This window comes from Diospyros lotus, chromosome 9 (genome assembly GCF_014633365.1).
Source record: "Diospyros lotus cultivar Yz01 chromosome 9, ASM1463336v1, whole genome shotgun sequence".
Classification (NCBI taxonomy): Eukaryota; Viridiplantae; Streptophyta; class Magnoliopsida; order Ericales; family Ebenaceae; genus Diospyros; species Diospyros lotus.
The window spans coordinates 6,838,510-6,852,127 of NC_068346.1; the positions used below are offsets into that span (position 1 = coordinate 6,838,510).

At 37.3% G+C, this 13,618-nt stretch overlaps 1 protein-coding gene across 3 annotated transcripts in view; it reads right to left on the reverse strand.

Moving 5' to 3' along the window:
- Positions 1 to 1,255: 1,255 nt before the first annotated feature.
- The window catches only part of LOC127809947 (putative late blight resistance protein homolog R1A-10), a 57,152-nt gene continuing 44,789 nt past the window's right edge, over positions 1,256 to 13,618 (reverse strand). Inside the window, exons 1-3 of one of the 3 annotated variants that reach the window (XM_052349139.1) lie at positions 5,794 to 6,006; positions 2,505 to 5,251; positions 1,260 to 1,707 (exon numbers count right to left, since the gene is read on the reverse strand). In XM_052349139.1, coding sequence (XP_052205099.1) covers positions 2,548 to 5,166 — 2,619 coding nt within the window. In that variant the 5' untranslated portion in view covers positions 5,167 to 5,251; positions 5,794 to 6,006 and the 3' untranslated portion in view covers positions 1,260 to 1,707; positions 2,505 to 2,547. Of the gene's footprint in view, positions 1,708 to 2,462; positions 5,252 to 5,793; positions 6,007 to 13,618 lie in introns of those variants that run through there. The other 2 variants (XM_052349140.1, XM_052349135.1) reach the window with 2 other exon arrangements.

Below are 13,618 nucleotides of genomic sequence, written 5' to 3' on the forward strand. Positions count from 1 at the left end.
GTAAGATTTGATATAGGTTACGCTGCTTTATCCGTGATGTTAACATTTTATCCGTGAATAGGCGCCTCATGCTCAACTTTATCTGTGAATGAAGAGTGACGTAGGACAAAATTGTCCCACGTAGATTGTTCAGCCTGCAAACAAGCGCCTTATATGCTACGGGTCTCTACCATTTACTAATTGCGATTTTTAGAGGTCTACGTCCTGCATCATTTGGTATCAGAGTCGGTTCTCTGTGTCGGGGTACCACCTTTGTTAATAGGTGCGCTTGAGCTTGTCGAAGCCCTTAAACGCTTGTTGGGGCATCAAACTTTCTAGGTCGAGGTGTCTGATGTAGGATGAAATCGTCCCACATTGGTTGTTTAGCTTACGAATAGGCGCCTTATAAACTATGGGCCTCTATCTCTTGTTAATTGCGATTTTCAAGGGTGTACATCCCGCGTTAAAGAGATTGCCATGATTAAGAAAAACATAAGTTGGGAGCTCGTAAATCTTCCACAAGATAAAGATGTGATCGACTTAAAATGGGTGTTCAAGACAAAGCTCAATGAAGATAATAGCATCCAAAAGCATATGGCATAGCTCGTTGCTAAAAGATATGCTAAAAAACCTGGAATTGACTTTAATGAGACTTTTGCTCCAATGGCGCACGTGGAGACCATTAGAACAGTGCTAGCCATAGTTGCCCATACAAAGTTATATGTCTTTCAACTTGATGTGAAATTTATATTCCTTAATGGAGGACTAAAGGAAGAAGTATATGTAGAGCAACCAGAGGGCTATGAGATCAAAGGGTAAGAAAACAAGGTCTATTGGCTATGAAAAACGCTATGGTCTTAAGCAAATATCAAGAGTATGGAACAACAGAATTGATAGCCATTTTATGTAGAATGAGTTCCTAAAAAGCCCAAGTGAACCATCGCTCCATGTAAATAAAGGAGACTTGGGTCTAATGAAGTACTTACTTGGCATTCAAGTGAAGTAGTCTAAGGGAGAAATTTTTACCTCTCAAGAAAAACATATTGAAGATTTGCTAAAGAAATTTCAAATGAAGAACGGGAAACCACTATCTACTCCTTTGGCATTGAATGAAAAATTAAGGCAAGATGATGGAGTCGAGAAGGTGGACGCCAACATGAACAGAAGTTTGGTTGTTTCATTGCTCCATGTAACTCACACAAGACCTGATATTATGCAAGCAGTTAACATGGTGTCCAAATACATGAATGAGCCTAGCAATCTTTGTTATGTTGTTGCAAAGAGAATCTTGCGCTATCTCTGAGTTACTAAAAAGTTGGGAATAAAATATCAAGCTGAGAAAGAGAAGAGCTAATTGGCTAAATTGATAGTGACTGGGCAGGTTGTTTAAATAATCGAAAACGCATATCAGAATACATTTTTAGCTTAGGCATATAAGTGATTTCATGGAGTTTTAAGAAACAACAAACAGTGGCACTTTCCACAGCTGAAACCAAGTATATGTTAGCCACATAAGCAGCTTGTGAAGCAGTTTCGTTAAGAAGAATCCTTCAAGATTTGTGTCAACAGCAAACAGGTCCTACAAAGATCTTTTGTGACAATATGTCAGCAATCACCATGCCCAAGAATCCAATTTTTCATGCAAGAAGCAAGCACATTGAAATTCATCATCACTTCATTTGGTGAATAAAGAAGTCAAGCTGGAATTCATGAACACTTGTGATCAACCTGCAAATATTCTCACCAAGCTAGTAACTTCTGAGAAGTTTGAAAAGTTCAAAAAGTTACTGAAAATTACAAATTAAAAGGGGGAAATATGTGACTTAATTAATTTGTAATTTTCTAGGTTCATGATTCATCTTTATTAGGTGCATCGTTCATTGCCAAAAGTGGTTTGTGGTACGATTGTCGAAAGTGGTTTGTGGTACGATCTCCTACTACTTGCATATATGCATCTTAGAAGATCGAGTCATCTAAGCACTAATATATATATGGATTGCGGAAGAGTGCTGAAAATTAAGAGATTAAAATTCACAGAAAGAATAGAAATTACTAGAGTAGGAGCTGCAGCTCTACTTCTCATTCCCTTCATTTTATATTCTTTTGTCAACCACTGTACTTCTGTTGTCTCCAACAGATCTTACTTAATAGATTTAGTTAGGCTATCCTAGCTTCGAAGAATGTCAAACATCGTGCTATTGATAATTGCTTCTAATTCTCCATAAGAGAACTGACTGCAATGTCAGCCATCACTACGTCAAATGGTTTTCTTGGGGAGGAGGTGGTCCGGGTAGAGTGGGGCTTCCAACTAATGTTGCCATTGACTATACGCCATCCCCATGAAAGCAAATTAAAAAATCATTTTGGAATTTTATTTTATTTATTTGGTTTTATTTTTCAAAAAAAAAAAAAAAAAAGAAACGGAAGTAGAAGAAAATAAAATAAAGGAGGGGTACAACACAACACTACAACAATTAATAACAGACATGAAGCAAAATTGAAGTTGTGATGAAAGCAGATCTTACGGAAACAAGGTCCATCCACGATGTCTGTAAATTAGACTCGGAATCAGAATATTTTGCACACAAGTGTTTTTCCCATACTTTTTTGCTCTTCCACAATTTGCCTAACAGAATTTTCAACACAGGGTTTACAGTTCCGGACCTCAATCATTTCTAATGTCAATATGTTCCCTATTTCAGATGGTACCTCTTCGAGCAAAAAGCATTCATCCAAGGCAAAATGCTGAAGGCTGGGAAACTGGCCATCACAAACAATCCACTCTTTGACATGGAGGCGGAAGAATTTTAGGAATTTGAGTTTGGGGAACACCACATCATTTACTTCCCACTGTCGTCCACTACAGCCACCCCTTGACAAATTGAGAGACTCCAGGTTGGGGACTAACTCACTCAGACGCAATAGTTCCTCCCACTTCAAATAGGTCCCCTCCAGAGTCAGCTTCTTAAGATTTGTGGGCAATTTCATACTTCCCAACTCATTTGAGAACCAAGAAGTTCCAGTATTAGACAACTTCAATTGTTGGAGGTGGTTTAGAAAGTCTAGATCAGGAAATGTCAAACACTTGTTCCGTACCATGTTCCCCCTAAACCCGAGGTTCCTAAGATGTGGAGTCATTGCAAGGAAATCTTTCCAAGACCCTGGATCTACCAATGACAGAGTTTGTAGGTCTTTCAATAAGAAAGGAACTGGGGCAACTATTTTATAAATTGCTGTCCCAGTAAGACAGAGATGCCTCAAGCTCACCATCTTGTTTGTAAATTTAGGAAGAATAACTAACATAGATACAGGCGTCCATTTAGTTTGAATGATAAGAGTTTCCAAATTCTGAAGGTCCCATATTGAATCTGGGATGGTTCCTTGTCCAACCAACCGAAGAGAAAAGGCCACGTACTTCAATAGTAGTAGTAGTTCTATCCCACTGGGGTACTCATAAAACACAATTGAATTCATGTCCAAAACCTTAACAAGTCTGAAACTTTCAGAAAGGAATTCAAGATGTGCTATTTTACCCCAAACCCATGACCGAGTGCACACAAATGAGCGGACATGCAGTGAAGGAGGGATTGAGAAAATACGTTTAAAATTTGGACGATGAATGATCAGACGACGTGCACCCAACAAAAAATCCTGATGAGAAACATTCAACAGGAAACAATCTTCCTCAGCCTTTCTTTGGCAAAAGTCACGCACCAAATCATGGATAACACAGGCTTCAATAGCATTGTCAAACCCTCTTACAGAAACTAATACAAGGCTTCTACTAATTAGATCCATCAAGTACTCCTCTGCTACATCCTCCAAGCTTTTTCCCTCCATCTCATGAACAAATCCCTCAGAAACCCACAACCAAATCAATCTTGAAACAGGGATTTGAAAGTCCTCCGAAAATACCCCAAAATAGAGAAAGCACGGCTTCAAGTGATAAGGCAAGTACGAGTAACTCAGTGATAGTGTTTTCATCCATAGTTGTGGATCCCCAGCTATCCACGAATTCATGGTTTCCTCAACTTGATTCCAGCAATCACGCCTTTTCTCTTTGCTTGCAAGAATTCCAGCCACCACAATAATTGCCAATGGCAATCCCTGGCATTTGTGTGCTATTTTTTGGCCTACCTCCATGAGCTCTGGAGGACAAGTTTCTTTTCGTCCAAATGCCTTGTTTTGTAACAAATCCCAACTCTCATTATCATTTAAAAATCGTAGAAAAAGAGGGGGTTTCCGAGGATTGGCATGCAAAGCCACATCTTCCTGTCGGCTAGTAAACAAAATTCTACTTCCATTATTGTCATTTGGAAAACAGTTCATCAAATCAGTCCAGACCTTGCCATCCCATATATCATCCATCACAATAAAGTATAACTTTCCCTTTAAGCATTTGTACAACATCTGGGCCAATTCGTTTTCACTCATTTGACGAATGTCATTTGCGTCTTGACAAAATGAACTCAAGAGGCAAAGCAAAAAATCTCCCTTGTTGTACTCTTGAGAAACATATGCCCATCCACGAATAGCAAAGTGATATTTAACAAGAGGATCATTATATACTCTTTTAGCAAGAGTGGTCTTGCCTAGCCCAGCCATCCCAACAATTGAAATAACCTCTAGCTGCTTTCTTTCTCCAACAAGCTCCTTTAATATGATGCTCACCTCCTCAACAAAACCCACCATTTCTTCCTCCTCCCACTTCGGCATACTTGCTTTTGGTAAATTTCCAACGTCCAAGGTTCTCATGTTATAACTTTCTTTCTCATGAATTTCAATAACCTCCCTCTTGATGGCATTAATCTCTTCCTTGACATAGTCGATGTTTAATGAGTTATCAAAGATCAAACGAATTCCATTCCTCTTCATCTTCTTCTTTGCCTTGATCCTATGAGAGGTAAGGCCCATGTTCTCGGACTTCTTCTTCAAGATAGCATCAAATACAATCCCGTCAATGGTATTTTCTGTCGCATACACCACATCTCTAATTCGTCTCTCCAAATTTTTCAATTCCTTGTGCTCGTGAAGCTTCTGGTCCTGATTTTGAAGGAAAGTTCTCAAAAGTCCAAGATTGTTGTAAAGAGATTCAATTTGATCCTTCCCTCTAAGAATCATAAACATCTTGCTATTTGATAACTGCTTCAAATTCTCCATAAGAGAATTGACTGCAATTTCAGCCATCACTGTGTCTAATCGTTTTCTTGGGAAGGAGGAGGAGAGGGGACTCTTTCAATTCCCAGAGGGGTAATGAGATACCTGGCTGCTTCTGAAAAGAATAAAATAATAATGTGCATAAAGTAAACTAACTTTGGCATTCAATTAAACATACCCATTGCCGTGAAACTTGAAAGCACGGCCAAAAATCATTTAGGAATTTGATTTTTCAAAAATCAAATAGAAATAAAAGCAAACAAAGTGAAAGAGGATAACAACAGTAGAACTTACAATAGACTATGAAGTAAAATTTAAGTTGTGATGAAAACAGATTCTACTCAAACAAGGTCGGTCTATGGAATACGTAAATTGGATTCGGAACTGAAATAATCTTAAAGAGTTATCCCTACTCATTATGTGCTTGGAAAGAAAGGCTGAGCGCCACTGGTCGGTTGACTAAGAACAAAACAAAATGGATAAAAAATAGCAGAAAATGCAGATACGATGGATATTTCTCAGATCCGAGCAGATATGATTGGGGAAAAACTCACAGGCCATGAGATCTGAGATTGTTGTTGCGAAAAAAAGAAAAAAAATGAAGGTGCAGAGTAGCAGCCGAATAAACAAAGTCTTTTTAGTAGTAAGTGTTCTTACGAGTGTAGCGGAGAAAAAGGGCGTCGCAAGATTGAACGCCCTTGGCGAAGAAGATGAGCCTCGCAAGGTCAGAGGCAGGGTACACCAGGTACCTTGGGAGAAGAAGATAGGAATCGGAAGGGGGAGACGTCCGGCTTAGAAGATCGTGGGAATAACGTCGGCGAAAAGAAACGATCGGGCGAGGCTTTCGGATGAGAAGACATTGGAAACAACCAAGACTATTGTGGACGCTTTATATAATAAGATTATAAAATAAGATTAATAGAATCCAACCCCACCATTCATCCCTAATAAACTAATCTTAATACGAAGGTTTAAATATTTGCTCTCATTTTAAATAATTTTTTTCAATGTAGATTTTTTAAGGTTTGAATGGGAGACTTGGGAGTAGTAAACTTCAATTGCAGGAGATGGTGGTTTAGGAAGTCTTTAGATCAGGAAATTGTTAAATAATTGTTGAGTATCATATTTTTTACATTTACGTTCATTATCATTAGTGCAAATTGATTAGAGTGGATGGGACTCATCTTTGCTATTTATTTATTATCATTAATAGGTGGCTATGTGAAATGGATTAGCATCAACCAGTGGGCTTCCAAAGAGAGCTTTACGTCACTCTTAAATGTTTTCTATTTTTTTTTTTTTGTGTCTTTCAGAATTTTTCTAATAGAATTTACGACACGAGCATACCTCTATCATCTTCCATATTAATATATTCCTTATTTGAGATGGGATCCTTTTAGAAATAAATAAAACATTCATCTAAAAATGATCATTTGAACCTCGAGAAACTAATCATCAGAGATAATCTAGTTTTCAATAAGTAAGTTGTGAGAATTTTAAAAATTTGAGTTTCTAGGACATCATTTTGTCCTTGTTGCCTTGACAATTTGATGGCCTTCAGACTTTGAGGTGGGGGATAAACCCGGATAGCTGCAATATTTCCTACCATTTTAAATAGGTTTGTCTTTGGCTACGCTTCTTAAGATTTGTTGTTTGTAGAGAGTCGGGCTGGAATTTCATGATTCTTAAATTATTTGACAATGAGTAATGTTATTTATTTAAACTGAAGATAACTCTCCAATCTAGTTAACAACATTACATTAAAAAATGAGAAATGCAGGTGTTCATCTTCTGTCTAGATAAACAACATTACTTATTTGACAAGTGAAAAATCTTAAGTATTAGACAACTTACAGCTGCTGGAGGCGATTTAGAAAGTCTATTTCTCCAAATGTTACACAATAGTTTCGTACCATATCCCCCCTAAACCCAAGCTTCCTGAGGTCAGGATTAATTGCCAGGAAATCTTCCCAAGACCATGGATCTACCATTGACAGTATCTTGCAGGTTCCCAAAAGAATTAATTGGGGGAACTAGTCGTTCCATTTTATAAGTCCCTGCTCAAATAAGACAGAGATGCCTCAGGCTCACCATCTTTCCTGCATATTTGGACAAAGTAACTAACCTAGGTTCATGCCATCTAGTGTGAATAATGAGAGTTCCCAAATTCAGGAGGCCACACATTGAACCTGGGGTGTTACTTCCTTCAGAGAACAAGTTGAAAGAGAAAGCCAAGTACTTCAAGAGAAGCAGTTGTTCCAACCCATAAGGGCGCTGAGAAAATTCAACTAAGCATATGTCCAAAACTTTAATAAGTCTGAAGCACTTAAAAAGGAATCCAAGATTAAAGGGCAAGCCAACATTCTGAATCATACCGCGACTGAATGACATATTCATTCTGGGAAGACGGAATTGGAATTAAAAGGCTACTTGCAAAAAGAAACTTGGCGCATGGTATGAATGGACAGATGTCGCGTAGCGTACTCAACAAATATTGCTGAGAAGTAGAAAGCGAAGGCTAAAAATGTTGAAGAGAGACATTCATCAGAAAACAATCTTCCTCAGCTTTTTCTTAGGCAAAAATCACACACCAAATCATGGATACCATACCACAAGCTTTGATTGCATTGCACCGTGGAACCCTCTTCTCAGAACTAATACAAGGCTACTACCAATTAAATCCATCAAGTACTCTTCTGCTACATCATCCAAGGTTCTTTCTCCAGTATCACAAATCTATCCTTGGGCAACCCACAACCAAATTAACCCCGAAATTGCAATTTCTAGAAACTTAAACGGAGGCATACATAATTTTTTGAAAATCTTGGACTTTTCCAGGAGAGGCTTTCACCCCGACGTTTCTGTTATTTTTCAATTTTACCTAAACAGATTTGAAAATTTTTGTTTATGCCCTCAGATTTCATCATTCAAGTTTTATTGGGACCCTACAAGTTATTATTTATTTATTGCATGCATGACCACCTATCTACATTTTTATGCATATGTGATTTTATAAAATTGCATATTAACCCCAAATTGATGAAATATTGACGCATGTAAAACTTGATTTAATGACATGATGAATTCATAACCATGTCATTTCCTTGTGACCTGATGACTTATAAAGGAGGCGATATATCATTATCAATAGGCAAATGATGTTAATTACTATGAATGATGGTATTAGATTCAATTGATAAATAAATCAATGTTATTAAGTATGATTTTAACTAATTAACTATTCAACATGCCAAGTAGCCTAGGAGATTTGTACTAATTATTTTCTTTGAAAGTTTTTTATACGAGATGTATAGCAACATAAATACTTATTTCTTAATATCCAGTATAAGCATGTTTCAGTTTCAATTATTAAGTTCAATCTTAAACCACATGTTGCAAAAGTCTTGATGAAATAAGAAAATTTGATAGAATTGGATATGTATAAAAAAATCCTTATTTTTATCATAGTAACACAACCAAAATGACAAGGTAGTTGGTATCAGAGCAAACTTGGCAAAGCCAGAGCAAAACATAACTTAACAGGTAGGAGGTTTTTCTTTAGAACTTTTAACACAGATTTTTCCTAGGCTTAAAATGGTTGGATCCCGCAATGCATTGGACAAAACATGTCAAAGTATAGCCGCATAGTGGAAACTGAACTTACATGTAAGAATCCAATAAGGAAAAGCAAAGGCGTCTAGTTTCCTAGATGCAATTAAAAGAGTGATTAGTGATTTTCCTATCAGAATAGAAATACCCATTCTACTTTTCTTTAGGGTAAACTACATTATTCGCATTATTCATGATCATTTAAGACCCTTTGTCGAGGAAATTAGAGACAACCCTTACATAATGGATTTCATACAATTTACCAACCACATTCGAGGTAAAGAATAATTTCGAGAGGCATAGGAGACAAACGTAGAACGAAGTCTAGAAACCTAAAGAACAAGCCATGTCTCACCACTCTAGCATGGGGATCTTTGAAGATTTGAATGGAAAAGAAGTGAATCAAGAAATTGTGGGAGCCAATTGAGACAAGGTTATCTATGTAAGCTCGGATGAAGAAAACCTGAAAAAGGATCCTAATTGGCTGATGCTTAGGAAACCAAAAAAAATAGCTCATACATATGAATATATAGGATTGGTTTAGATAAAGCTCAAATTTTGTCAAAATAATATGATCCTTTTGTACTATAATTTATGGAGATTAATGAAAACATGTTTCTTCTTTTAGCAAAATATGTGTATCTAACATAAGCAATACCCACAGATGGTGCAAACTCGAAGAGAAATCGCAAGAAACAAAGATAGGTCAAGGGTAGGGAAAAGTGGAATGGAATGATTGATGGAAGACATGTTAGGGTACATGAGAAGACTACAACTAGCAAACCAAGGACCTAGTGCCATTGATCGTTATCGAAAACTCAACCTTTTCGTGTTTTGAGGTAGCGACAATCCTAGTGTCAGAGAATTCTAACTCGAGCAAACTAAAAAACTACTTAAGATATATCAAATGCCCTAATAAGAAAAAGTGAACTATGCAACTTTCATATTACAAGATAAAACAACTCAATGGTAGATGACTATTCAAAAGACATGGCAACCTCTCATAACCACTATAGACTCAATAGATATCTAGTCAAACTCAAAAATGACCATTTTTTGTGTATGTTGTTTTTTGTTCCCTAATAAGACCCAAGGCAATGACGATTTTTCGGGTAGGTCTTCATAGGCTTCGGCCCAAGATTAAAGGACCCAAGACCGTTACCATCCTCTTTTGGCAGCCCATTTTAGAAGTCGGGCTACAAGCCCACTCCCCATTTTAGAGGAGAAATGGGCCTCAACCCATTTGCTCAAATGGGGGTGAAGCCCACTTAAGCTTAACCCAGTCTTAGCCCTCATATAAAAAAGCCTTTGGCTCTCCTTTCGGCGTCTCTATCCTATCCTCTTTTTCGGTCGAACCCTAGTTCTCTCTCTCTCTCTCTCTCTCTCTCTCTCTCTCTCTCTCGTGTTTCCTTTTGTGGCCAATTGCTTCATCGCTTTAGTCCATATTCATCCGATAGCGATGAAGGCTCTCTTGCCTTTTGTGGATGTTGTTTCCTGTCATATATTCAGCCGCATTTCCTTATGTGAGAAAGGCGGTCCCTCTGATGTTGCTGGAAACACCTTATTTATTCAGATCTGGGTTCTTTTGGGGGGTAAGCTTTTCTCCTTGCTTTGTGCCTTGATCTTGTTATCTTTGTGACTGATCTACTTACTTTGTGTGGCTGTGATCATTTGAGGGAGAGAGGATTTACTTTGCTGGTTTGGCCGAGAGGTGTTGGGGCTTTTCTGGGCTTACGGTTTGAGAGCTTCGTTTATGGCTTGTGGTTCCTATTCATTGGTGTTACCAAGAATGGTAACTGGTCTTTCAGATCTGAGTCTTGAACGGTTAAAACAAGGAGTTTGTAATTTGTTTTCTTTACGTTCTTGTTTTGATCTATATTTGATTCGTTCTATTGCACTAACCTTTTCTGTTTTGAAGAGATTTTCCGCAACAGTGTAAGGTTTAAGGAACCATTTAATTGAAAATATTTTCCCCATGTTGAAAAATCAAGAAGGCATGAGAATTCATGAGACTAAAACAAACTAATAGCATGACAGTAGCCTAGTATGAATCGAAATTTACCCGTTTTATTAAGTACATGCCACTGTACAAGATTGATGAAATTAAAAAGACACGAAAGTTTATGGAAGGGCTAATAAAGAAAGAACTCCAACAAGCCATGAGCATTGTACATGCTTGATTTTTCAATGAGGTAATATTCAAGGACATGACAACAAAAACCAATCTAAATCAAACAGGAGTGCTTAATCCAAATCAATTAAAAGCAAAATGAAAGATTGAGTGGACAAAAGTTTGGGCCCAAATGAAGGGACTTCAAAAAGAATAGGAGTAAACCATGCCCCAAATGCAAGAAGAAACACCGAGAGAAGTCATGTAAATGAGGCTCTATTATTTGCTACCAATATGAAGATGGACACATATGCCGAGAATGTACCAAAGGTAATACTCTCGTATGTTACAACTGCAAAAAACCAAGGCACATCTCAAGGAAATGTCCCAAGGCAAAGAAATAAGGGCAAGGCATGAAGATAGAAAAACCCAATAGGACTCGACATGGCCAAGTGTACAATCTGACTTGTGAGGCATGAGAGAACCTGGATGTGATTCAAGGTACAATGTCCGTTCTCCATACTCATGTTCATGTGTTAGTAGATCCAAGGTCCATGCATTCATTCATCTCTAGTGCCTTAGCTAAGGGATTGGGGATAGAACTTGAAGGACTCAGGTATAAAATGGTAATATCCACCCTTACGGAGAGGACTCAAGAAACAAATCACGGATATCCAAATTGCAAAATATCAATAGGCAATATTAAATTCCCAATATAGATGATCCTTTTGGAAATCTGTGATTTTAACATCTCGAAATGAATTTCCTACCAAAATATGACGCTATGGTAAATTGTTAAGCAAAGGCAATTGAACTATCAAGAATGGATGGGAGAAGGACAAGTTTCATGGTCAAGAAGGTTTTGGAAGGAAAAAGATAATCAGGACTTTAAAAGCCATCCACTTACTAGAAAATGGGGTCTATGGGTAGTTAGCTTGCATATAGGGAATAAAAAAGGAGACCCTTGGACCAAAAGACACAAATAGTAAATGGATATGTTGATGTATTCCCAAAGGACCTACTTGGTTTGCCTCGAGAATCAAGGAAATTAAAGGAGCAACTACAAAAGTTTACTGATAAAGGTTTCATAAGCCTAGTACCTCACTATTGGGTGCACCAGTACTGTTTGTGAAGAAGATGGATGAAAACTTGAGAATGTGCATTAACTACCAACAACTAAATTGGGTCACAATCAAGAACAAGTACCTACTTCCAAGGATCAAGAAACTGTTTGATTAGTTACAAAGAGCTAAAATATTTTCAAAGATTAATTTGAGGTTCAGGTATTATTAGTCAAGGATCAAGTTGGATGCCATTCAATTTAACCAATACACCTACTACATTTATGGACCTCATGAATAGTGTGTTCAAACCTTATTTAGACAAGTTTGTCATCATCTTTATGGATGGCATATTGGTATATTCCACTAGTAAGGTAGAACATAAGAAACACTTAAGGGAAGTATTGCAAACCCTAAAGGAACACAAATTATATGCCAAATTCTTGAAGTGTAAATTCTAGATCATTGAAGTGACATTCTTAGGACAGTTAATATAGCCTAATAAAGTGGTAGCAGATCCAACCAAAATCAAAGCCATGAAAAATTAGCAACAACCAAAGTCGACGACAGAGATTCAAAGTTTCCAGGGATTAGCTAGGTATTACTAAAGATTTGTGAAATGTTTATCCAAAATTATTGCACCTCTTACCAAGTTATCACAAAAGGGTAAGGTTTAAATGGGGTGACAAGTGTGAACATCAATGAGCTTAAAGAGAGATTAACCTCTGCACCTATCCTAGTAATTCCAAATGGCTCAAGAGGATATGTGGTGTACAATGATGCCTCCAAAATTGGGTTAGGGTACGTATCCCAATAACTGAAGAGATACGAGCGAAACTATCCAACTCGTGATTTAGAGTTACCAATAATGGTCTATGCTCTAAAACTCTTGTGTCATTATTTATACAAAGAAAAATTTGAGATCTTCATGGATCATAAGAGTCTAAAGTATATTTTCGAATAGAAAGAGTTGAATACATGACAACGGCGATGATTAGAGTTCTTAAAAAACTATAATTGCACGATACAATATCACCTAACATGAGCTAATATTGTGGCAAATGCCTTGAATAGGAGAGAGCCTATTCTGATTGCTAGATTAATGGCCTGTGAGCGACAACTGGTGGAAGCTTTTAACTTGTTAAGGTAGGAATAGGCCCTTGAAAGATAAACCACTTATGTTGCTAGTCTAACAATTTAGCTAGACTTGATGGATCAAATCAGGGAGAGTCTCATAAAAGATTTGATGTTTTGTCGAAGGATTGATAAACATGATCAGGTGAAAATATCTAATTTTGAGTTTTGAGATGGTATACTTCAGTTTAATAACCGAGTATACATGCAAAACAAAAAAGACCCAAGGAAAACAATTTTAGCATCAAGCTAAGTATACTGTGCACCTAGTGCTACCAAGATGTACAAAGACCTCAAAGAAATGTATTTGTGACTAGGAATGAAGAAGGGTGTAGCTAGGTATGTAGTTTAATGTTATACATGTCAAAAAAATTAAGATCGAACATAAAAAACTAGCAAGAGAGTTGCAATTGTTAGATATTCTGAGTGAAATGGGAGCATGTTACAATGCTATATAGATAGTCGTGGACCGATTAACAAAATCAACACACTTTTTATCCATGAGCATGCTATTATTGTGAGGCTTCATGAAGCACTAGTAAGCATAGCCTTGAATAGGGATCTAAGG